This window comes from Lissotriton helveticus, chromosome 10 (genome assembly GCF_964261635.1).
Source record: "Lissotriton helveticus chromosome 10, aLisHel1.1, whole genome shotgun sequence".
Lineage (NCBI taxonomy): Eukaryota > Metazoa > Chordata > Amphibia > Caudata > Salamandridae > Lissotriton > Lissotriton helveticus.
In genome coordinates this window covers 254259370-254286352 of record NC_136071.1, presented here as the reverse complement: position 1 = coordinate 254286352, position 26983 = coordinate 254259370, and the positions used below count along the sequence as shown (strand labels likewise).

Below are 26983 nucleotides of genomic sequence, written 5' to 3'. Positions count from 1 at the left end.
ACATTAGCAAAATCTATTAAAATCAAAACCATCTCTGATGACACCTAATGGGCCTAACTGACAAAGATAATTTACACTTTTAAGTAATTTACACTATGGAGATAGCTTACTACTTTTTGGCTATTCACAAAACCTAAGTGTAAATTTACTCTAAATTGCATGCCTCTACTAATTTGAACGACCTGGGGGCTATTTACAAACTGAAGGGGCTATTCAGAGCAGTAGCTTAGACTGATGAGTAAATTATATTTGCAATTTATTCACATGCTTTTGAATAGCCAAAGTAGTATAGTTACTAAAGGTGTAAGAATAAATTACACTGCTATTCCAAAGAGTGTGAGTAAATCATCAGGTTGCTTAATTCACTTCACTAATTGAAGTGAATTTAATGTTCATCACCTCACACTTTTGTCTGTGAAATGTTGTGAATTCAGGGCATTTACCCAATGACTCTTCTTTTCATTTGGTTTCAGGTTTGCAAATTCCCTTACATATTATGGCCTGAGCCTCAACGTAGGAAGCTTCGGTTTAGACATCTACTTGACGCAGCTTGTTTTTGGCATCGTGGAAATACCATCTCGTGTGGGGTGCATCTTCCTTCTGGGGCTGATAGGAAGGAAGACATTACTAACTGCGTGTTTCCTGTTGGGCGGAGCTTCATGTCTGATAATTATTGCCATTCCAAAAGGTAATGTATTTATTTGAAGCATCACAAAGCATTATCTATAGAAAGCACCAAATTAACTTTCATTGTTATTATGGTAAACATACAAGCAAATATGGAGCTAATCACAATCTTGTTAATGGCTTAGAGATAGTTCCACCTCTAGGGCAACCATTATGAGTGTCCTGGAGGAGGTTCCAACATTTAGGGCATCATTAGGATGTCGGGCGCACAACAGCCCGCCATTGGTGTGGGAGTCCCGTTGGTGACATTAGGATGCTCCCGCCACACTGGCGGGCGCATCCTGCATTCTTGGCATTGCGGCGATGCCAAGAAGGCATGTCGTGCAGTTATAGAATTAAGAATTCCAATAGAAGCCCGGGTTAGATGTCCTGCACATCTAACCTGGGCTTCTATTGGAATTCTATAACGCATATTAGCAAGCCCATTATCGCTGTTTTAGCTGCAGTTTCCTGCCGCTAAAACTGCGATAATTTTAACAAGGTTCTTGCTAATATGCCCCACAGTGATCTGAGTGATTGGACTGACTGGCCATAACATAAACAGAGATCTTGTGGCTGCCATTACAGGACACGGGGACTGGAAGTTGTAAGTGTAGGAAAGTAGTATCTGCTTCTTACGGTTACCCCCATATTTTGCTGCTGTCACACTGTTTTTGGCCTAGTCTGACTGGCATCCTGCTATCCAGGACCCCAGTCTGTCTGCTTTTTCCCTTAAATTGCAATGTATGTACTTTAGGTACACTCCAGATTGGATGCTGGGGTACCCATATCAGTCCCTAGTATATGGTACACCATGTACCCAGGGCATAGGTACCTCAGAGGCCTCCCATGGGCTGAAACATGTATTATGCCACCCATGAGCGGCCATCCGAATTGACACGACAGGTCTGCTACTGCAGACTGTATAAGTTGGTGCTCGCACCACTTACTGAGATATAGGTTCACTATATCTATCTATATCACTACACTTAAATACCTATCAGTCACCCCTATGGCAGGCCTTATCAATCCTGAAGGCAGGTTGCTGGGTTTTTCGTGAGAGGGTGCTCCTGCATCAGCAGAGCCCCTCTGCAGCCTTCGGAGACCATTCTTCGGGGTTGTCTGTGATGCAGCCAGACATATATGTTTAAGTGCATTATACTTAAGGCTCCCGGTTTTCCGTTTTTACTGATTTTTACAGATAAATACAGACAGAAAACAATTGGTTTCATGTCTCTATTTATTTTTAAAAGTGGAAAATTACAGAAAATCGTGATTCTTGTGTGGTGACACTCTACAATATTCTTCACAAATTCAAGGCCTTCCGCTGAGTAGATACAGCATGGAGAGGGTGAGATGAGATTTCCTTAAATATCAGTATGTATTAACATATATCTGTATTAAATGTTAATATTTACTTGTGGGTGCAGTGTTTTGTTGTATATGGCTGCTTAATTTGCTAAAATGCAACAGGAATCAAAGTAGGAGTACATGTTTATCAGTTAAATAACATGTTTATCAAATAAATAAATTTGGAAATTTACCTTTTTATTACTATTTATTCGGAAAATATAACATAAATATGGATAAATACCAATAAGTTTGCTAAAAACGAAATATGGATAAATACAGATGGAAATGTTAAAAAAATAAATACCAGGGGCGTGGCCAAGATGGTGGCAAGGTAGGACGCAATCTCCGAATCTCCGTTTCGCCCCCGCCGAAATTAGCTTCATACAGCCTCTAAGAGGGTCCTAGTTCTGACTTACCCACCCGGGGACGTCCCCGTACCATCGCTGCTCCCGAAGCCTGAGGCAGGCGGCTGCAGACATCGAGTGTTAGCGGTGGAGACGGGCAGGGAGTCTGCAACCTAACTTGCAAGATCCAAGCTGCAGCAGGGGCCTGGCAGTAGGGGTGGCCCACATCGGAGACCGTTGAGGCCAGATCTCGGCAAAGAGGCCCCCACCGGAAGATCCAGAGTGCGAGCGGGACGGGCGCTCGCCGTGCCAGGACTGCCTCACCGGTAGCCCCAGGAGCCTCAGCACCAGACGATCCAGGGAGCGGGCGGCTCAGCGGCGGTGCACCGCCGTGGGCGTATCGGAGGGTCCTGGATCAGCGGCTGTTCCCACCGTGCTCCGTAGCGCTGTGGTGAAAGTCCCGAACCCGCGCCGATTGCAGTGGACCCGTGCGGGGACACCGCAAATACCCGGGATGGCACCGAGCCTGGAGTAAAGAGCCTGAGCTGGGAGAAAAGGTCAGTGGAGCGCCAAGGGGGCTGACGGTAGGGTATCTATTGCGAGGCCTGTGAAAGCACGCACATCAACGTCTGCCAGGAGCAGTGCATGGCATAGACGAGCGCAGGGAATAGAGCCCATCTGGATGCTGCAGCGGCACTAGACGGCGAGGAGCCCTTTGCTAGCAGATGCAGGGCCCCCAGGAGGCGTGGAGTATGGCTGGATCCCCGGCCTAGATTATAAAGGGCGGAGGCTGCGCAGGGGGCATTGAGAGGCCGTGCACAGACACTGCGAAGCGGTGTGCGAGACTAAAGACGGCATGGAGGTGGAGAGACGTCCCGCGGTGCTACTACACCTGGGGGCACCAGATAAATGAATAGCGTGTTCACGCTGTGTAGCAGGTGCTCCTGACTGAGGACAGAAACACCTTAACACGGCTGACCCGACTCATAGGGATAGCTGCGAGGGAGACAGCGCCAATTCCCAACCCAACTGGTCGCACGATCGCGCACAACTGCAACTGCTGGGCCCCACCACGTGTCCTGCTCTGTTCCCTGGTCTGGTCCTTGGTGGGCGATTACACGGAGGAAGATCAGTGAAGGTACCCCTTTGCTGGGCGTGAGAAGAGAAGCGAGGTGGACAGCCGGACACATCAGAGGGGGCCCAAGTGGACCGCTGTATCTGTCGCCGGACGGGGGGCTCCTGGGCACGGGACTGCATTCCGTGAGCGGCAATGCTATTAAACGCCAAGCACATCATTGTCTTTGAACCTGTGGAACACGGTTTGTCCCCGCCTAGGGGCATACAGGGTCTGGCTGGACCTTGCGTCGGACGGAAGAAATCACCTGGACTTGCCATTGCTGGTAGGACTACCTGGCCCCTTCTCCACAGCCCATGGTGCTCCCACTAGGGCGGAACGCACGATAAAGCTTGCATGAGTATGTCCTCATCTAGGACAAAGAAACAGAAGCCGCTGAAAGACATTTTTGGTAGAGCCCACTCCACCCCCAATATAGCGACTGCGTCACCCAAAATGGCAACCCTGCAGTAATCTCCCGGCACCGGGTACGAGCCCATTACCAAAGCATTCTTAGAATTGCTTTTTAACACACATAGAACTGACCTACATCCTGTGAAAGCGGATTTCACAGCGGAAATAAAAGACATCCGGAAGGATGTAGACGAAATGGGGGAACGTGTTTCAACACTCGAAGGAAAACGTGATACCACGGTGACCGAAATCACTATGCTCCAACAGGAGATAATCTGCCACCAGGATCTGCATCTGGACACACAGGTACACCTTGAGGACTTAGAAAATAGGTCACGCAGACACAATATCAGGATCCGGGGCGTGAAGGCGTCAGATGACACCAAAGACCTCTTTGCTTTCACTGTGGGCCTATTCTGCCATATCTTGGCAGTTCCGGACGGCACATAGATCGTTCTTGACAGAGCACACCGAGTAGGCCCTCCACATGCATCCAACGCCTCGCCTGAAGACATTCTAGTGTGTGTACAAGACTTTAAAACCAAAGAAGACATCCTCCAGAAGGCAAGATCCCTACACCCTATCTCGTACAAAGGTCACTCTCCGGTACTATACCAAGACTTGGCTTTGATCAACCTGCAGCGTCGCCGGCAATTCCGCCCTGTGACAGAACATCTCCGGCAACAAGGCATCCAGTACTCATGGGGACACCTATTTCATCTAATATTCAGGTTCAACGGTAAACTTCACCAGATGCGTTCCCTCATTGACTCGTGCCGGCTGCTGGGCCTAGCAATTCCTAGTGAGGAGGATGACAATCGGAGCACCAACTCAGGGCCCGAGGGCTCGCCCTCCGGGTGGGAGCGCCAGGGTCGACGCCGACGGGCCCGGAAACCGAACAAGGCAGACATCGCAAGAGGCCAGCAAGACGCTATAGCCTCGGCAGCGGTGGCCCTGGCGGAGACGACCCTAAACGCCGAGTGATCGGCTAGACAACGCCTTCCTGACACTGACTCTCTGACTCTGGCGGGCGGTGGGGGGAGCCGGACCCTGCCTCTTGGTTACACTACGAGTCCCACTCTGACGAATCCCTGGATCCTCTGGGATGGCGGACATTATTCGTGGAACTTTTTCCTTGTCCCTGTTCCCCTCTCCCTTGTTCTAGTTGCAAAAGCAGGCACCTAAACGCAACTACCTGGTTTGCTTCTCCCAAGCTCCTGAAAACTCGGAAAATTTCAGCAACAGAGGAGATTGGTTCCCAAAGGTCCGTGAGGTCAATCTGCCCTTTCAGCGATTCTGAGACTAGTATCCCTCATGGGGACTGTGCAACCCAAACCCCTGTGCACCGCGTACTTTTCCAGTTGCATATGCTTAGTGGCGATTCCTGAACCTGTGCTTTGGACTCTGTGTAGTCCCAACCCTGAGCAGTTTTTGCACTGAAGATTTTTGGCCTCCACTCTCCGAGTGTCCTGTGGGCGGGAAACATCCTTTACAAAGTAACTTTTACCACGCAGTGCTTTTACGACGCAACTTTTACAACGCAAACCATTACAACGCATTGCACTGGGGGGCGCTCTAGGATAGGGAATAGGTTTAATTTACTATCCAACACCTTCCCTACTATCCACGGGGACTGGAGTTGGAATAGTAAATTCAACTATTCACTATCCAGCGCCCCAAAGCACTATGCTTTGTAAAGGCATGCGTTGTAAAAACCGCGTTGTAAAGGCATGCGTGGTAAAAGCATGCGTTGTAATGTCATACATCCCTGTGGGCTGGTGCTTTGCAGACTTGCTTGAGGTCTCTTCGCGATCCCTGGTCTGTTGGCCTGTGGGTCCCGGCGAGGGCCACCTTGCTAATTCTTAGGTTTACCTGGTTGCTCCAGATGTGCCCTGACTCTCCATTGCTTGGAGAGTCCCCTGGACCTTGCTGGTCCACACCGTAACCTGTTTCCTTTGACCGCATGGGTTGCAGTTGCCAAGGCTTTTTGGTGCTCCAGCCAGACATCAACCCTTCAGCCCTTCACATCCTTTGTGGGACAGCTCACCTCTGGATTTTGGTTGTCCTAGACATCTCCTGGTCCCCGTGGCTGCAGAGTCAAACAACCCTTCTTCTCACCTGAAGCACCCTACATTGGTGGGCATTCAACTACCGAGCCCCTGGTCACCTGACGAGACCCAGACTCTGTCCCCTCTGCTTTCAGGTTCCTCTCACCTTGAATCCAGGCTTGGATTCCACTTGACACTCTTCGCATTCCTGGCAGCAGTACTTCTTTGCAGCTTTCCATTGAAAATGACGAAGGTTTCCGACACCACTTGACACCTATGCACCCGGCTCCTCTGGGATAGGTAACAAGGGTACCTCGGTACTCACTGGTGGGTTGGCCTTAGAACCTCTTAATTTCCAAAGGGTTTGCTCGAAGGCCTCATAGAAGTGTCCTTAACTTATAATTTTCCAACTGCGACTTTCCCATAGAGTTGTACGGAGCACGCCTCTGTTTTTCCTCACTGCACCCATCCTCCGTGGGCTCCCTGTGTCACTCCTCTGGGTGGTTCCTTGGGGTCCCAGTGATTCTACTTGCTCTAGGCACTGTGTCTAGTCAAGTCGTTGTTGTTATACCATTTTTTTTTAGTAAATGTTTCAGTCTCCCCCTGGCGCCCGATGTGTATTGTGCTATTTACGAATGTTCTATTGATTCAGTATTGTGTGCTTTGTGCCCTAGTATCATGTAGAGACTAGTAGAGTGTGTTATATTAATACATACATATTTTTATATAAACACTGTGTGGTTCTCCTTTCATTTAGTCATTTAGGAGGTGATACTCTGGTAAAACAAGCTGCTTTACATTCCTTCAAGATTAAGCCTGAAGGCTGCGCTCCATAGCTACCACTAGGATAGCTTTCAATAAGGTTATCTTTGACCTCATACATCATAAGGGCCGTGTGGACTTGTACAAGGTGCCCTCTTTAATTAGTGGACAGCATATACCAACCCACCTTCTCACAGTAAGAAAATGCTTCTTTTTCCATGTGCACCCTAATATTTTTGGACTGATGCTTCTGGTTTATCGACTCAGTGCACTGAGGCCTGCTAATCAGACCTCAATGCCAGTGTTCTAACCCATTACAAAGTATATGTTTAATTGGCTATTCCAAATTAGCAGGAACTAACTTACTTATAAGTCCCTAGTATATGGTACCCAGGGCATATAAGGCAAAGTTGACACCCAGGGCTGCAGCTCTGGTTGTGACACTCTGGGTAAACTATCTGCAAATTGGGTTTCAGCCGGCAACTGCAGACTAGAAGGGCAATGGTAACACTGCTAGTTCAACAATGCCATTTAAGGTAATTGCAAAGTCCCCACTTCCCTTATCAATTTATGTAAGTTTTGCTTAAGGAAGGCCTACAGAGCCCTAAAGCAGGGAGCTGTTTATTATTAAGTAGGACTTGTATTTTCATATATGTCTTAGCAGCAACACTTCCAAGTTGTCATTTTGCTGTGGAAGAGCTATTAGAATTCAAAATATCAAATTAATCGTGGCATTAAACCTGACTTTAGGCTCAGGTCGAATTTAATGTCCCCATTAAAGAAATGCAACTTTTAGAAAGTCGCATCCCTGTGACCCAGTTGTCCAGTAGATCCACATAGGCACTGGCCAATGAACAGCATTCTGCCCACCTGTGGAGTCATGTGAATGACTCCGAGGCTTAGAAACAATAGCAGCCTGCTACAGGGCGAAGTGTTACCTCCCCTTCGCAGGAAGCCACTCAGGGTGTTAGCTCAAAAGGCAAATGACATTCACACTCCTGAGGGGCTGCCTTTTGTTCAAGGAAACAGGCTTAGACGGGGACAGAGAGGGGAGACCAGTGCCCAAACAGGTTTTCCTGTGGCCTTGTAGCCCACAAGTAGCCACCTTTAGGTTGGCCAACTAAGCTCCTGACATCCAACTAAGGGTCCTGACATCTTGAGAGGGGACAGAATAGTGCACTCTGGGATTGCTAGATGCCACACACTGCTAGAAAGTCAGATCCATCGGATCGGGAACAAGGACTGAAGAAAGACTGCCTTACTGCCCCTGGACTGTATAAAGAGAAGCTGCACTGTGTTCTGGACTGCACCTGCTGCACCTAGGACTAGTGAAGAAAGGACTTTGACTGTTGCTCTTGGCTCAGGGGAAAGTTGTGCCGCAGACCAAAGGAGTGACTTAAATAACAGTGAACTGACCCCCTGGAACCTGCAAGACGGCTGTACAAAGGGACAGGTAGTACAGCCACAGCTGGCCTTTTACCGTCTATTTGTTTTTTTTTATTGAGCTGAATCACATATAGAAAAAATATCATTCAAGTGAGATAAGAATACCTATTCAAATTACCAGCAGTATATAAAAATAGATGATCAATCACAGAATCCAGGACAGCCGATCCATAAAAAACAATACACATATATAACATTATATCCAACAATAAAGTGCCTTTGTGCCAGAATGGATCACCACCTTCACAGTTACTTGTTCATTCAATGGTAAGAAAATTATACAGTACAAATATAATAGTAACGGTGTTGGATCTAGCCCTGATCTCTTGACTGGGTGAGAGTACTCTGCTTAATTCAGAGACTCCGTCCATCACCACCCCTTGTTGCAAATATAATAGTAGCCATCAGAAAAAATGCCATTGTGCCTTGTTAAATCCCACGCCACCTTTGGAATTGCTTTGAACCCTAAGTAATTACCAGATGAAAGTATACATTACACTTTGCACTGCTGCTGCAACAGGGCCCACCTTTTCTATTATATCCAAAAACTGACATAAAATCTCTTTACAACCCCCCACTCGTCTTCCATACGCGTCCTCAAACTTTTTCATCCTAAGCATTTTATTGTACCACTATTGGTATCTTGGAGCCTTGGATGTTATGCAGTTCTGTAGAAACAATGTGCAAACAATTGAAAAAGCTAATGATATAAACACCTGTCCCTATTTGCCAAAGTCAGAGCTCTGGCTCTCACTAACAAACCTAAAAAGTGCCACACAAGCCTGCAGGTCCCTATTAATTAAGAGCAGAGAAAACTTTTCCAAAATTGTGACAATATTTGACAGGTAAAAGAATATTCAACCAACCTCCCATTCCCTCTTTCTGACAACAAAAGCAGTGATCCTGCAGTGCCAGGGATAATATTCTGTGGAGGGCTACAGGAGTATAATGTGCGATCCAGCGAGATTGGCAGGACATCCTCTTCTACCATCTCAAAGAGGACTTGGAGGGACTCCAACATCTGTGGCAATGTAGCCCCACCTGACCTGTGGACAGGGGAATAACCACAAAGATACCCCTGTCGACTGCACAGCGCCCGCAGCATCCTTGAGCATCTCCATCTCCTGAATCAGGACCACTCCATTGAAGTCTAGGACGGTCATGCTGTAAAGTTTAGAACTAGACTGGAAAATGCTTTGGTAGCCAGGCAACTGTCCAAATCTACCTCATTTGCTCCCCAGACCTTCTCCATGTTGGATTTTTTTGTCCAAGTCGGGCCGGATTAGCCAAATTAACTTTTACAAACTTTTCAAAAGGTTTCAAACTTTATGGTTGCTATTGCTTGTTTGTAGTTGGATTAAAAATTAAGATTTCTTTAGAAATTTATATCTTGGAACCCTCTGGTGGATTTTGCTCTTCTTGGACTCTAAAAATTCATAAAAATATAATCTTTTTTTTTAATAGGTCTTTTACTGCCTTTGTGTTGCGTATCTTTCTCATTAGGTTGTTTGGTACTGTTAAATGCTTTACACTAGTTCCTTTGCTCAAGCCTTGCTGCTTGAAGCCATAGCTATCGAGGCTTGAGTTAAGGTTGTACAAATGAGCCTGACTGGACCCAAGACAGTTTTTGTGAGTGTGTTCCATGGTAAGGGCACCAGTGCAACACCATATAATGCACCCAAATCCTCACAACAGGTAACAAAAAATAACATATAAAGGGGCTCTTTACTGAGATGGGGGTTGCTAGTGGAACCACCCTAGGGGTTAAAAAAATAAAAATATATACTTGTTATTCTGGTTCTGCAGTACACCAGACGTAGTCAGTGTGGTCCCTGGTGGGACCTTGCAGAGGTACCGTAGTACCATAAAAAATCAATTTAAAAAACAAATTACCCATTAGGTGTCCAAGCCCCTATTAAGCAAACCCTTTGGCTTGTACCAGCCACTTTGCAGGTATGTGGCCTCTTGTGCAAAATCAATGCAATGCGGGTGATCAAACCCCTACAACACACAGTGTAGATCTTTTACAGGAGTGGTGATAGACACCCAAACTTCCTTCTGTGGCCAAGCCTTTACTACTCACACCCTTTTCCTTGTACCACACCCTTTGCGAGTATATGACCTCTTGTGCACAGTCCACTGGGAGTGGGTCACCAAACCCCAACAACGTACTGCCTCCAGACACCCAAGCCCCATTAGGTGTCCAAGCTCCTACTATACACATACTTCACCCTGTACTGGACCACTTTTGAATAGGCGATCTCTTGAATGAATTCAAAAAGATGTGGATGACCAAGCCCATACAATGCACCCATTCACCTTGTGCAGGAGACTTCAAAGAGAGACTATTCACTCCAAACACCCAAACCTCATTAGGTGGCGAAGACCCTATTACATGCACCATTCCCCTTGCAGAGAAGTCTTCATGGAGACCCCAACTTCTTCAACACACCCAAGACCCATTAAGTGGCTAAACCCCTTCTGTGCACACCCTTCTTCCTGTACCAGACTCTTTGCAGGTTCAGAACCTCTTGGGCACAATTAATGAGCTGAGGGTGGCAAAGCCTCTGTAATGTACATTCTACACCTTGTACAGAAGTCTTCATGCAGACATCCAAACCTACTTAGGAGGCCAAGTCCCTTCTTTGCACACCCATTGCCCTGTACCAGAATCTTTTGGGTACCTGACCTCTTGTGAGCACACAATGAGACACGGGAGCCGAGCCCCTACAACTTACAGCCTATACCTTGTACAATCGTCTTCATGGAGAGGTCACTTCCTCCAGGCATACAAGCCCCTTTAGGTGGCCATGGCCCTACTATTCACAGCCTTCGCCCTGTACTGGACCTTTTGGAGATAGGCAATCATTTGTGCTAAATCAATGAGCCATGATGGCCAAGGCCCTTCAACACACAGTATGCTCCTTGTATAGAAGACTTCTTCGAGAGGCCACTCCATCCGGAAGCCCATGCCCGCTTATGTGGCCAAGCCTCTACTACGCATGCCCTTAGTCCTGTAGCAGACCCTTTGCGGGCAGATGACTTCTTGTGGACAACCAATGAGATGCTGTTAGCCAAGCTCCTGGTACGCACATATTTTGACTGTGACATCTCAAATGACATCATTGATGACATCACTGATGGTATCACCCAATTTACTGCTATTCAATTTACTCTACAAAACAGCACAGCATTTGAAATATGTAAATAAGTATTAAATGGCAGAGAATCATGTAAAGCATAAATCTATATATCATATGTTCTTATATAAAATATTTATACTGGAGACCACGTTCTCTAGACACAGAAGCTCCATCAGGTGGCTAAGCTCCTACTACTTACAACTTTCGCCATGTGCACAGGTTTTCACGGAGAGTCCACCCCACCAGAAACCCCAGGTGTGCCTAACCCCCGCTACACTCAGCTTTCAGGCTGTATACGCCTCTGCACAGAGAGCCCACTTTCTCTAGACACCAAGCCCGAATTCGTGGCCAAGCACCTACTGCCGACAGCCTGCGCCCTTTACACATGATTCCACAAGAGCTCACTCCCTTGAAAAAAACAAGCGCAGTTAGGTGGTTGTAAGAAATCTGGTTATTAGTTAGGCAGGATATAAGGCCAGTGCAAGTAATATGTTAACAATGTCTCCTTACTGGAATGACGCACCCCATTATAGCACTTGACTCTCCCTGGGTAGCAAAGAAGAGCTGTTCAAGACTCACTCAGGGGAGATGGTTTGGGCTAGTAATTGGCATTTCATGGCATGCACTAATACTACTCAATAAAGAACTGTCCAGTCAGTGGTTTTTTAAAGAAAGAAAAGCACATTTATTGCACACACATTACTAAATAGTACTCCATTATTTTATAAATATATATACATCAGGTAGATGGAATTACCTTTGGTTACATTCTAAAATCATGTTTGACCCTTACTGGGTCATACCTCCCAAAAATCACAATATTCACCCATCTATACCAGATGCAACCACACAGTATGGGGGGTGTCATGTTAAAATAAAACAAGCCTATTGGCTTTGTCAAGGGGTAACCACTTAAAAGGTAAGCCTATTGACTTTGTCAAGAGGTCACAACAGTACAAATCACAATAACCACATGCTAAAGATCACCATTGTGTCACTGAGCCCATAACAAGGGCTAAACCAGTCCTGGGTTGCTTGTGTGGTTCAGGGTGGACCTGGCTGGGCAGTTTGGGCTGGACTGTTCCCATTGGAGCAGGGTCAAGACTGATTTACATAAAACGGGGTACAAATTGAGGTGGCATAGTGTGCAAAATAATAATGGATTGGGATGCTGGCCCAAGTAATTACTGGTAGCTGAGATTCCATCCATCACTTTTTTGCATACTTTGAACTTTCTAAAAGAGACATTTCTAAATGAATTTCAATATCCGGCCTCACCATTTAAGAAATTTAAATTCCAGTACTGGAAGTGTTTTTTCTAGCGGCTAGCAATTCGAATTTATCATTTAATAAATGCAACAATGTAGCCCAGTGATTCCCAAGGGCAACAGCCAGCCCTGCTACAGTGAAAATCGTTTTTGGGAATATTTCATTATAAGGGCATGTTCAACATTAATTTCTACATCGCCTACTTTTATATATCTGCACCCTGCCTTTATGGACAATAAGGCATACATATTGGTGACTTAGTAATATTAAAAAGTAAGGTTTAGGCCTGTCAAAATGAGTATTTTGACATGGCAAAATTACAGTTTAAACCTGTCACAGACAGGCTACCGGTGTTCAGCTACCAGTCTCTGAACAACTTTAATTTATCACTTGCAACCTATACCCATGTGCACACACGTATGCACACATGTTCATGTGTAACTAGTACAGTGCCCCTCAAACTAGCTGTGTCACAGAGGCTTTTCTTCAAAGCCAGACACTCGCGGTAAACACGCTCAATCCAATTTACCATGGATATACTCGGAGTGGAACTCAGGAAGGGAGACTTACCCACAATAAAGGTCAAAATAAGGGGATCAAAAAGCAAAAGCTCTGGGTGTTCTAAATGGACAGAACCCAATTGCAACAATGGAGGAGACTTTTGGTGCTGAGAGATGGTCGAGTGTTGCAGACAGTCGTAGCTGTTTTGCATCAAGATTCAATCATCGCTGGAGCTTAGTGTTGGTGGTCGTTGTGGAGGTCCGTGCTGTAGTGCAAAGTACAGATCTTGAGTTGTTGGTTGTCGCGGACGGTGGCTGTCGGCGTGAACAGAACTCTTTGCACCAGACTTGAGAAGATAACTCGTCAGCTGGACTTACATGGTCCCTTTATCCGACCCACAGTCCATCGTTGTTAGCCTGAACTTGTGACATACCCTGGTCTAGCATGACCAGATAACCTCGAGTGGCGCTTTCTGTTTCCTGGCGCTAATCTCACTTGAAACTAAAAAAAAAAATCTTGATTGAGTCTTTGCAACAAGATATTACAGGGCACATACATTTGCTGATTCCGATAAACATCGATACATCCGTAGCACACACACAAGTTCAATATCAGTAGTTCCTCTGAGTATCCCTTAAAGGGTTGGGTTGAAAAGGGAATGTGAATACCCCCTGGATCCCAATCCCTCAGTCCAGAAGCAGAAGCACAGCATTCCATGATTACCCCGGAGCCTACCCTGTATTGTTGTCTATGGTTGGTCAGTGTGGTAGACCATGCTCATCTTAGTGTAAATGCTTAACTTGACTGTATAACCGCCCTGTAAATATAGGACCTGACGTTGGTCCCGGAAATTGGGGGGAAAATGGGATTATGGCTGATCTGTAGTAATACTGTCAGAGTGTTCCCTCAGGTATGTCAATAGTGAGTCCCATATGTTGCATAGTCTGGAAGTCAAGGGCACTAGCTCGGCACACGTGGTTAATTGTTCTTTGCAATATATGAAATCATCCAGCCAGTCTTTCAATTTGGGAGCTCGCCCTCACCCCCACCCCCACCTGCATGCCACACTCCGCTTTGCAAGGAGCAACCCAAATGATATTAATTTTCTGTAGGGGGCGTTGGGGCCCTTCGAATAACCTAGCAATGCTGTGACTGGGTATGAGTGAATGTGGGTGTCCACCATTTGTGGCTGGGCAGCAAGGACCTCTGACCAGTATCTCTCTATCACTGTGCAGCCCCATGAAAGATGCAGGAATCCTGCCCCCTCATGTCCGAACCTGTCACAGCAATCATCAGGACGCAATTTGTATCTATGGTGCCTCTCTGGTGTGTAATAAATCTGATGCATACACTTAAAGTGTATAATCCGCAGGCGGCTGCTAGCTCTGATCTTGCCTGTTTGTTGACAACTATAGAGCCATTGCCTATCTTTAACCCCTTCCGTGCTCCCCTCGGCCAATGGTTTACAGGAGCATTCCCTCCACAGTTCTGTGAACGGCCGTCGCAGCCCCGCCTACTCATTAGAATGCCCACACCGAAGCGGAATTGCCGCCGCGGTTAAGGCGTCCAGCTCTGAATCCCAGCCAGATTGTGAGTTGCTCAGGACCTCAGGAATCTATGTCTAGGCAGCCCGGTAGAGCAGAGAGACTGCATGTGCGGGTCCCACAGCCTGCAATAATCTGTGTAGTGTATGTATTGTGGGGGGTTCTTGAGGGAAAGTGGGGTTGGCAGCCTTAATATCATGCCGAAGCCTAATATATAAGAATATCTCCAGTGGTGTAGTCACGTCACCATTTAGCTATGTCTTGCAATTCCCCCCAGGTAGTTATACCCCGTTTTTGTAGCATATTACGACAGGCTGTCTCATGAGTGACAGGGGTTAAATGATGGTAAGGGAGGGGCGCTAACAGGGAGCAGAGTAAGGGTTGTTTCAATTTCCTGGCAAGCCCTCGTCACATGCGTGTAGTGCATGCCACTGTGGAGAAAGAATTGCCTTCTCCAGGGACCTTCGCCCCCAAAAAGGAAGTAGTGGGGATGAGAGTCATTAAGCCCTGTTCAAACGCTAGGTGGGGCATAAAGGGCGGCGGTCAGAACCAATATGTTGTGAATTGGACTGAGCGCACAGGTAGTATAACTCCATATCCAGAGCTTCAAAAGCTCCCCTCGAGAAGGGTTAGGTAAGCGTTGCCCAACTCATCCTGGGCTGTTTCTCGCCCCATGCTAGCTGTGTCAGCTGTGTCTGTAGAGTATGAAAAAAATGACATCCAGGGGCCTATGGTATAGTAATGAAGTACAGTAATTTTGGCAGGACAATCATCTTGATCAGAGAGCTCTGTTCTGCCAGCAATAGTGGCAGTGAGATCCAACACGAAACAGATGCTGTGAAAGAGGCAACAGCACTGCCATAGTTTGCTTGTAGCGTTTACTCTTTGTCCCTCAAAATCGCAAATCCCAGACATTTTTTTCTGAATTGCACCACGCAGTGGGTAATCAGCTGTGAACCTCGGGGTGTGTCGGGTGAGAGGGAAGATCTGGGATTTACTCAAGTTTATGTTCACTCCAGATATCTACCCAACATGGATGATCTCCCTGAGGTTTGGATTTAGACTAGTTTGTGGGTCCCAAATATAGATGGTGATATGGTCAGCGTAAAGGGTGACTAATAGATGTTGAGTAGGGTATTGCAGCGCATATTCCCCATGATGTTGTCCGAGTTTCACAGCCAGGGGTTCTATTGCCAAAGCAAATAGAAGGGGTAATAGCGGGCACCCTTGCCTGGTGCCCCGCGAGTTAGAGAACGGCCAGGAGCAGCAACCATTAATCTGTACCTTGGCTTGTGGCTCACAGTACAGTAGGGTCATCCATGATCAAAAAGATAAAAAAATCCTCTGCAACACTTCAAACAAGTAGTTCCATTTCAGGAAATCGAAGACCTTGGTTGAGTCTAAAGACAACGCGGCCACGGCCAAATCGGGATCTTTGTCTTGTAGCAGCGCAAATAGATTGTGCAGATTGTGGAACGTGGCCCGTCCTTGTATGAGCCTGACTGGTCTGGCAAGACCAAGCTTTCCATGAGCAAACTCTGCCACTTGGCCAGTATTTTTGCTAATATTTTCGCATCACAGATTATTAGGGATAATGGACTGTAGGCCTTACACTGGGTAGCTGCCTTTCCCGGCTTGGGAAGAGAAATGATCGTGGCCTCCCGCGTAGAGAGTGGGAGACTCACCATAGTATTTGCTTCCCCGTACACCTTTTTAAGAACAGGGAATAACGTGCCCCCAAAGCATTTATAAAAATCCGCTGGTAGGCTGTCAGGGCCCAGCGCGCATCAGATCTCAATTGCATTTTAGCTGTGCGTATCTCCTCCTCCTCTATTTCGTAAGGAAGGAATTCCCTGTGCGTATCACTGAGCTAGCCCAAAGGAATGTCTTCAAGAAATGGGGTCACATCAGTTGGTTCAGCCCTGCAATTGAAGGCCACCCAGAAAACAGTCATTTTCAGGACCAAGCCCACGTTCCTGGTATAAAAGTTGCCTATTTCTTGTTTTAATTCCTCACGAAAGCCTGCATCTTGGAGAGTTGTAGGGAGAAGTCTCCACGACTGGTCGGGGGGTGCAGAGCTCAGTAGTTGCAACTGTACCAGCAGTGAGGAATGGTCAGAGTATGTGCGTGCAAAGTGCTCTTCTCTGTTTAGCTAGGCTCTAAGACCATGCAAGAGAAGACAGTATGTAAAGGTGACCAGCTAGAGTGTACACTGGAATGGAATGTGTTCTCTTTTTGGGTAGGTCGTAACGTTCTCCAGGCATCTAACAGTTGGTGTTCAGCAAAAATGTCTCTTAAGTGTCTCTCCACCCTGGTATGTGGTCCTGATGTGGAGTAAGATCGGTCCATACAGGTGTCTAGTGCCATATTAAAATCACCTCCCATATTAGTTGTGAAGCCAATATCTAAAATGAGTCCCCTTAATTTGTCAAAAAAGACTGCGTTGTCTATGTTGGGGCCATAACAATTAACCAGAGTCATGGATTGCACAGTGCTGCATCCCCACATTATACAGTAGCGGCCTTGTGGATCCTGGAGGGAGCTAGCAGAGAAGCATTGAACGCAATGTCTGATAAAAATGGCCATTTCTCGGGCATAGGTATGAAGTAAAGCATCTATGGACCACCCCTTTCGAAGTGAAGGTAGTCTAGATACGTCTCCTGCAACATCGCAATATGGATATTGTGTCTATTGAGGTACTCAAGTATGTGTCTACATTTTTGGGGTCACATACTCCACTCACATTTCAAGTCAGTAAGTTATGGATGGGACTATCAGGGGTTTGTGACGTAGTCATGTGCCATAGTCAACAGTGTCTGTAGCAAGGTGGGTGCATTAATTATGAAGAGCTCAGACCAATATGACCATGACAAGAACTATTTGTGTAATAGTGAACAGCAGTAAGGTGTACAAGAATAGATACACCTTGCCCCATCCCTACCCCCACCCACACCAACTGCCCAATCCCGCTAGCGAATCCCAATACTTCTTAATATGCAACAGAGGAAAAAGGAAGCTAGTAGTCTATCAATTTTCAGTGTTTGAGGACATGCTATAAGGAAAGGACGCCAACCTTGCAGTGAGTCAGGTAGAACTAGGATAAGCAAGAGATAACAATTGCAAATGAAAAGTAGAGAAAAAGAGGGAGGCCAAGAGTAGAGAGAATTAGAGGAGGACGTATAAGAAGAGAATGAAAATAGAAAGAGTAGAGTCATAAGTCATAGCATTAAACCGGAAATTCCCGCAGGGGATGTTGCCAGAGATCCTGGCAGGTCTCCTTAAGGGAAGGAAGGTGTCCGGTAGGGAGAGTGAGTCTTTCTTGGACTTGATCAGTTCTAAGGACCTGGTGGGACTACTTCAGCATGATAGGTATGTGTTGCTCCAAAAGGATAATCAGCTGTTTTCAGCAGGCCTAGCCAAGTTCCGGAAGGGGGGATGTAGATCTAGGGCTATCCACAGGTTCCTTGGGCAGGAATATGTGGCGGTTCTCTCATTTCAGGGATTGTTGGGCTTGCCGCGGGGTGTTGAAGCTGGGCTCTTTCCCCAGGAAAGTGATTCAGAGTCTACCTGGGTACAGCATGGCATAGGGGATATTGGCCTGTTACAGTTTCCGCTTTACTGGCAAAAAATTTTTGCAGGCTTCTTGCACCACTAATCAAAAAGTCTGGGTAGATGAAGATAGAGCACCCTTTAATTGTTTAGATTGTGCTTTTCTCTGGCTAGTCACAAGACGGTGTCATGGTCACAGTAATTCAGGAGCCAGGCAATGATAGGCCTGGAGGTAGAACCTGGCAGGGGCCTGGCAGTAAGGGATCGCTGCGTCCTCTCCACCACTAGCTGCCTGGAGAAGGACGAGGCATCAAACCGCTCCACCACCATACGTTCTGCATCCATCCAGTATTTGTGGACTTGGGGACGCCCAGGATGCAGGTTGTTCCTGCGCGAGCGTGCCTCTGAATCCTCCTTTTTTTGCGTCGATGACTTTGAGTATGTGTTCCATGCTTTGAAAATGCTCCCCTCTCATTTAGGATATGTCCTCCGGACTAGAGATCAGGTGCTCAGTTTCACTAATGCGCCCATCATGTTTCTCCAGTTTTTGCATAATAAAGTCCATGCGCATACTCATGGAGTCCATTTTAGCCTTAATTGATGTGAGGCGTTGGCGCATGGTGAAAAGTAGGGAGCGCATATCTATATCATCAGGTTGTGGATGGGAAATATGTCCGTCAGCCATACCAGCTTCAGAATCCCCAGACGGGGCTTGCGCTGATTTCCGGGGTTCAAAGGGTAGTTTGGCCTGCTTTCCCTCCGTTCTGCCAATAGCCATAGTATAGATTTGTCAGTTGCGGGCAGTGCAGATTAAAGCTAGGCTGATCTGGCCAGGGGGAGCGGTAGAACTCTTAACAGGGGCCCAGTCCACAGGAAGCAAGTGGGAAGCAGCGATGTAGGCCGATTTTGTGGTAGTGCTTGGGGAAATCTGTGCAGGCCCCCGGAATGGGGTAAGGGGATCCCCTGCAACAAATATATGCATTTGCCTCCAGTGAGCACCTCTCGCTGTCAGCAGTCTTGCAGGGCCCGCACCATCCGCCTCCAACTGACTTACTCTGGTCCGAGAGGCAGCTCACCGGTGCCGGCAGCCTCCAGGTTGTGCGTCCCCTGAGCAGACCGATGCAGTTTCCCCACAGGCATCCGTTCCGGCAGGCCAGCCTCCCCAGGGTAGTGTCGGGTCAGCTCCTCAGACGCAGCCTCCACAATTGCGGTGTCACCGTTCCCTCTCATGTTCAGAAGCAGTCACAGGCGGAGAAGCCCCGATCAACCCCTTGTAGGCCCGCAGGGATTGCGGTGTCGGTCTAGTCCAGCCAGAGTTGGCCCACCCTCTCCCGGTGCGTACAACATGGCGTCCCAGCCGCACCCCCAGCTCCAGAGCAGCAAGTCACAGCAACAGTCAACACCAGTCCGGGCGTAGTACCTTTTGGCCACGTCGTGTCTCAAGTGGCGGCACTCGCAGAGGAGTATGGATCCGTATCTTCTCCTCTAGCTTTTCCTGGTTGCCATCTTGCTAGGCCCACTGCACTTCAGCGCTGGCATCCCCTGGGTTTCAGTGCGCTTAATTTCAGTGGCGGAGTCAGTGCTCTCTCGACTTCCTCAATGGGCATCATTAGGGAGCACTTTCATATGACAGTGGTTCAGACCAGGGCAGGTTATTATCGGATTGGCGTACCGGACGGCAGGAGCCTCACTCAGGTGCGGCCATCTTGCTCACTGGCTCTCTGGCGCCCCCTCACATAAAACTTTACAATTGAAAGCAACTGTTCTACTGATTGGATTATTTTCCTTCTGGTCTAATTTTATTTATTAATATTCATTCTATAGTTCAAAAATGGTTTGGTATTTTTCGTTCGTGGTGTTTTCACTTAATCACTGTTTGTGTACTGCATAAATAGTATACACATTGACTCTAAGTTAAGCTTGACTGCTTTGTGCCAAGCTACCAGAGAGTTAAGCTCAGGGTAATTTTGTGACTTTTGTGGTTTACCCTGAGAAGGACTCTGGTTGTTGCTTGAGTTGGACTTATACCCCTCTCACTCAATAACTCAAGTTCTTACAGTAGTCAATACCCTATTCCACACAGCCTTCACCCTGTGCACAATCCTTTACAGAGAGCTCACTCCTTCCAGACACCCCAGGGCCGTTAGATGCCCAAAACTCTACTAGGCACAAACTCCACCATGTGCAGAACTCTTCACACAATGCCCACTCCCTTTAGACCCAAGCCCTATTAGGTCACCAAGCCCCTACTACACATAGATGTTGCCCTGTGAACAACCTTTCACAGAGAGGCCACTACCTCCAGACTCTTAAATCCTGGTAGGTTGTCAAGTCTCTACTACTCACATCATTTAGCCCTTTTTATCAACACCTTTATAATTACCCAACATGTCATTACACTAAGACTAGGCATGCTGGAGAACACTACTGTAAATAGTGTAAGGTATAGCGTCTAGCTCACAAAACAAGACCTCCCATCCTTACACTGAGACAGTGAGCCATAATCCCCTAAAAATATTGTCTTCAATATAAATGGCCACCAGGATAAGTTGCGCTCTGTTAGATCATAACCTACTAACCTACAAACACACCGCACATCATCATCTAAAGACATTATCAATGGAGACAGGTTATTTCCTATTGGAGAATAGTGCTCTACAGTGGGCTTTGTGTGCTTTTGCTTTTCCAACTCGGGATGATGAGTTTTAGTGGAGGTCACACCAAGTCATGAGTTAGATTACCTGTGCCACACTAAGACTGTGTAGAGCGCCACTAGTAGACTATTTTGTAGAAATGCTGCTGTTAGATGTCAACATGCTTCAGCATGCATTTGTCTGGGTATAGAAGGGTAGATCGAAGTGAAATATAGCACACATGACATTGCTGTGGGTGGGGCAGTACCAAAGCTTTTCCACCACATGAATGGTAAGACCTTGTCCACTGTGTATCCAGAACTAGACCTCTGATTTGGTGGCATTTAAGAATAGGAAGCTTTCTTACATCTTTAGTAGTTAAGGCTGCAACGGTTTGTTATGTTGGCCTGGGTCCATAACTCATTTTTAAGGTTGAGCTGGATCTTGTTGTTATCTGTGTATACAGATAATTATAGGTGGTAATTAGATCCATTGTACAGTCTTGCCATAGGTTGCCATCCAGTCTATCAACTGTTTAAGCAAATGTCACTTGTCATTAAAACTAAATATTGTGTCAAAAAATATTATGAGACATAAATGTTGTGTAAATATAGTGTGATATCAAAAATATAGGCCTGTATCTAAAAGGTAAGAATATTATATTTAAAGTCTTCTAAATGTTTTTTAAGTAGTTGTACAAAATATCGTTTTTTAGTTATTCATTTGAGTTTTATCAGTTTTTGTGTTGTAAATTGTTAGTATTTTAATGTTAAGCATGTCTAATTGTTATTATTTTGTATTTCATCATTAATTGTAAGTTTTTTTTAATTTGGTCAATTTTGGGGGTTATTGGGTTTCTAGGAAGTGTTTTTAAAATACTTATTTCTAGTTGCTAATAGTGTTTAATTGTAATTTCTTTATTTATTGACCAGATCATTTTAACAATGTGGTAATAATTTATTATATTATGTTTACGTTTTTTCTTTAATAATTAATTTTATAGTTCTATGAATGATGTGTATTGTTATTTTTTCTGTACATACTTCACTTTGTTTTATGATTGTTTGAGTATTAGGGTGCTAGATAGGGAAGCATTTAAATTTATTTTTTAAATGTTTTAATTTATTTAATTTAAAAATATGATTTCATGTAACATTTTATATTTTCATTTCATATTTTAGTTTCAAATGATGTATATGAATTATATAATGTTGACATTATTCTTTCACTTGTTGATGGAAATATGTTTTATGTTTTTTCGTTATATATATATATATGTATAATGTATTTTGTACCAATTTAGGATAGGGAAAATGTAATCTGAACTTTCTAATGTTTAATGTTTTCCCTAATGTTATGTATGATGGAGTGGGAATAGTGGTTCTCAACCCAACAAAATCCAACATTTTATTTTTTTACTATTTCTTGTGTTGGAATGGGAATAGTAAACCTGACCCCTTCCAAAGTCCAACACATACCCTATTATTGCTCAAGTTAAAGTGGGAATAGTAAATCTGATACTTGCAAAGTCCAACACATTCCCTACTGTTGTTCAGGTTGATGTGGGATTAGCATTTTTCAATTTGTATAATATCGAATATAGTTTTATCTTCCAATGTTAAAATGAAAGCAAATTAGTGACCGTGTAGAATGTATATCCGTTTGGGATACTGCCTGTAGAATATTGTGTTCCAATAATCATAATTGTGTTAACGTGCATATTTGTATTATTCAATACTGAACGTGGTAATGAATGCGTACATGTTCAAAGAGCAGTGGTGTTTCCGTGGAAACTATAATTTATTTTAAATGCTTCTATGGATGTGACTAGAATTGATATTACACACTACAGCTATTTGAATCAAATTGAATGTGGATATGGGATTCCTCAGACTTGTCTGAGTACCAGAAATTGTAAATGAATCAAGGCTTAGCAATGACAAACAAGTAATCTGTAGGATGAAATGATATGAATTATCCATCATCCATTTTAGAATTTCCTGTAGGTAATGCATGTGTCCTTTGTACTCTGTGCTCTAGATTTCCCCATTGTGATCACGATTCTTGCAGTAATTGGAAAAATGCTAATAGCATGTGCCTTTTCCACTTGCTACGTCTATGCTGCAGAATTGTTCCCAACAGTTATCAGGTACGTGTTTATTATTCCTTGATACTTTATACAGATGGCTGAGTTATGTTACATGGTAAATAAGTAGTGCTGGTCACAGTTCAGTATACAATGGTCAGTGCCACCAATGGCGACCTTTCACTGGCACCCATCACCTGGCCAATGGTATGCCACATTGCATTGGCATTGAAACGAGCTGCAGCTTTCATTGTTTGCACAGTATGGACTCATAGTATGGTAAGGATCAGAAGCAGATGCTTATTAATATACGCTTAAGCTACGTACACTATATTAGAAAGCCATATTTAATTCAATACTTTTTTTAACAAAGTGGATGCGAAAGAGGCTAAATGAAATAAAATGACAAAATGAAAAAAGGATTTCAGTGGAACAGAATCCTCCCTCATCAACTTTCTCTCAAACCTTGTGGCTGGCCTTTTTACTAATCCCATACAATACCTAGACTAACAGCATCTTTGTGAGATATACAAAACATTGTTCTAACTACTTTTTTCTTCTCATATTTGTATGCTTCTAAAGGTGTGTGGGGAGATTGAGAAGGGATCACCATGTAGCTAAAATATAAAGCAAGGGAAGTAGAGTGATGCTTCCCTTCGCTTCATGCTCTTTTCACTTGTGTGTCCATTGACAGTCTATTACAGCCTGATCCACGCCAGTTATTCAGAATGTCCACACCATGTATATTTACATAAAGTTAATGTAAAAGGAAATAATTTGCATAGGCATGGTGTCATATTGACAAAATGGCTAATAGATTGAAGATTTATAAGACGTTAAGAGGTATACCACTCACACTAGAAACAGAGAACTTTGTTCCAACTGACTTATGTCAGAACTCCAGGAACTCCAAAACAAGATTCTACATTCCAAGCGACCTATTAGCAATAACCTTCCGGAATCCCCTCTCAGCGTTCCATCTGAAGATTAAAAAGAAGAAAAACACTAAATTGATACAATACAAAGAAGAATGTTTACCTAGAACATAATACATAGAATAACATACATATTCAATTGAACTGTATTATAGAAGTAACGTATCCAATATCACAACTAGGACAAATTCAGAAAAATGTAACATAGTTGATAAAACAAACAATCTAAAAAATATTGACACCATAAAATCCTTCATGTGGTCCTACTGACATAAGTCAATTGGCTGAAGTTCTCTGTATAAGGTGTGTGTTATATACCTCTTTTCATCTAATAAATCTTTAAGTGTTTTGGCTGTTTCCTCACGAGTAAACATCCTTTACAACGCAACTTTTACCACGCAGTGCCTTTACGACACAACTTTTACAACGCGAATCATTACAACGCATTGCGCTGGGGGGCGCTCTAGGATAGGGAATAGGTTAATGTACTATCCAACACCTTCCCTACTATCCACGGGGACTGGAGTTGGAATAGTAAATTAAACTATTCACTATCCAGCGCCCAAAAGCACTATGCGTTGTAATGGTATGCGTTGTAAAACTTGCGATGTAAAGGTAGGCGTTGTAAAAGTATGCGTTGTAACGTCATACATCCTTCCTCACGACTACAAGTGCAACAAGGATGGGATACGAACCCATATGTAAGCACTGGTGAACAAATGCGAAGTCATCAATACAACTGGCCAGCTTTGCCTGATATTATGGAGACATTTATGAATGTAGCATTTGAAGAAAGGATGATGATGTAACAAACAGGCGATCTTGATAAGGAAAGCTGAGTTTTATGAGGACAGGATCTCCAGAGCCCCGGATCCACAGAAAGAAATTTTTAAGGTCCTTAACGAACTCAGGAAAAACAAGGAGCAGAGTCCTGAGTTTAAGCAAGAAGACTGCCAAAGATTCCAGGACTATTTCTCCAAAAAGATTGAAGATCTCTTATCGGAAATTGCTACCACTCCAATTTTGGACTGTCCTTTGCAGACAGTCCCGGTCATCCATTCTGTTGATGACCCCTTGGTTACTCTGCCCTTGATTACAAAGGACAGATTGACGAATCTTGTGGGGCGGGTTAAATCTGGCTCTCGGGCCGACCCCTGTCCCCCGGAGGTCTTCAAATTAGCCATGCCAGGCATCGAGGAAGATGTCTTAACTCTCCTTAACAGTTCCCTACAATTAGGTCAGGTCCCCCCCTCCTTCAAGGAGGCACGGTTGATCCCCCTGCTGAAAAAGTTGGGGGCAGACGTAAAGAACTTAAAGAACTTTAGGCCGATCTCTCAGCTTCCATTCTTGGCCAAAGTCTTGGAGCAGCATGTTCTTACGTTTCTCGCTGACCATCTGGAGAAAAACGGCCTACTTGAGCAAAATCAGGCTGGGTTCCGTGCGCATCACAGCACGGAGCTAGTGATGTTATCCATCTTAGATGAGCTACGGAACAGAGCTGACAAGAAACTTCCTTGGGCCCTGGTGCTATTAGACCTCTCCGCGGCTTTTGACACCGTGTGCCATAGCCAATTGAAGCTGCGGTTGAGGGACTCTGGCATCCAGGGTACAGCACTTGTCTGGCTATCCTCTTTTCTCCAAGGGAGAACTCAGAGAGTTCAATTGGCAGATTTATCTTCCACCACAGTGCCAATTATTTGTGGCGTTCCACAGGGCTCTGCCCTTTCCCCCCTTTTATTTAATGTTTATTTGCAACCCCTGATTTCGGCCCTTAACCAGATAGACTGCCAAGTTTATAACTATGCCGACGATACCCAAATCGTCATACAAATGGAGGACTGTCCGGATGCACATGTAAGAATGCAGAACATCCTAAGATACACTACTAATTGGATGTCTCTGAATTCTTTGAAAATCAATCCGGATAAGACAGAGGTGTTGCCAATTACAATCGCAGGCAACCCCTGGAACGATCGGTTCTGGCCAGAAGATCTTGGAACACCTCCAGAACCCGCAGTAGTAGCAAAAAGCCTTGGTATCTCCCTGTATGGTAGCCTGTCAATGCAAAGGCAAGTCTCTGGGGTGGTAGGCACTTGTGTAGGTTTGCTTCGACAACTCCGAAAAATTTCCTCACTCTTGTCCTTCACCACCCTAAGACGAGCCGTCTCTGCTATGATCCTAGGGAGGATGGATTATGGAAATTCACTATATGCAGGGCTCCCTCAAAAACAATTGAACCGCCTGCAGATTGTTATGAATGATGCGGCCAGGTTGATTTTTAAGAAACCTCGGAGATCGCATGCCTCCCCTCTATTGCGTGAACTCCACTGGCTACCGGTCAAACAAAGGGTTCTGTTTAAAGGGCTTTGCATCACGCATAAAGCCCTGTATGGGAAAGCGCCAAGCTACATCAAAGCTCGTCTGGCCTCGTACAAACCTGGCAGACGGCTGCGCTCTACAGATGCTTCCCTGCTAGTGCAACCGCGCTATAAACTCTCTACCCTTGGGGGTCGCGCTTTTTCTAACATCTTCCCAGCTGTTTGGAATAACTTACCCACTGAATTGCGCAAAGAATCCAACTTGTTGCTGTTTCGAAAGAAATTAAAAACAGTGCTTTTTCAGCAAGCGTCGGGTGTGCTGTAAATCTTGATTATCAGCTGTAGAACTTGGTTGGCATTTTTTACCTGGAAAAGCGCTTAGAGACCCCGGGGTGATTACGCGCTATATAAATTAAATAAATAAAATAAATAAAATGTAAGTGGCATCAGGCAATGTAGGAAAGAAAATGTGCATTGATATTGGTTGATGGTCATGTAGCCTGCCTCTTCACTAGCTACGACTCAGGACATTACTATTCCTGTCTACATAAAATGAATTTTCAAAGTTGGATGCTGCTGGTGCATACACAAAGGTAAAGTTAGACCAAAAGTCTAACTAAGACCAGATGTCTAACTTTACTACTTTTTGATATTCACAAATGGACATACAAGTAGTATCTTTATGCGTGTGGAGGTTCCGCACTGAGGGCGGAATCTTCGCACTCAGGCTGGAAACGTCGAACTGGGGGTGGACCACGACACAGTGAAATAAGAGGGCAATCGTTGGTGCATGCCGCAACACATTTGCCTAGATTCACACAGCTTGAGATCTATGACATTTACTTGTACAACCAACAT

General features: G+C 45.1%; 1 protein-coding gene across 5 annotated transcripts in view; it reads left to right on the top strand.

The window, feature by feature from the left end:
* The window catches only part of LOC144786225 (solute carrier family 22 member 13-like), a 418586-nt gene that overhangs the window by 354620 nt on the left and 36983 nt on the right, over positions 1 to 26983 (top strand). For all 5 annotated transcript variants that reach the window (XM_078665254.1, XM_078665255.1, XM_078665257.1 and 2 more), the window contains 2 exons: positions 474 to 688; positions 22827 to 22935. In XM_078665254.1, coding sequence (XP_078521380.1) covers positions 474 to 688; positions 22827 to 22935 — 324 coding nt within the window. The remainder of the gene's footprint in view (positions 1 to 473; positions 689 to 22826; positions 22936 to 26983) is intronic.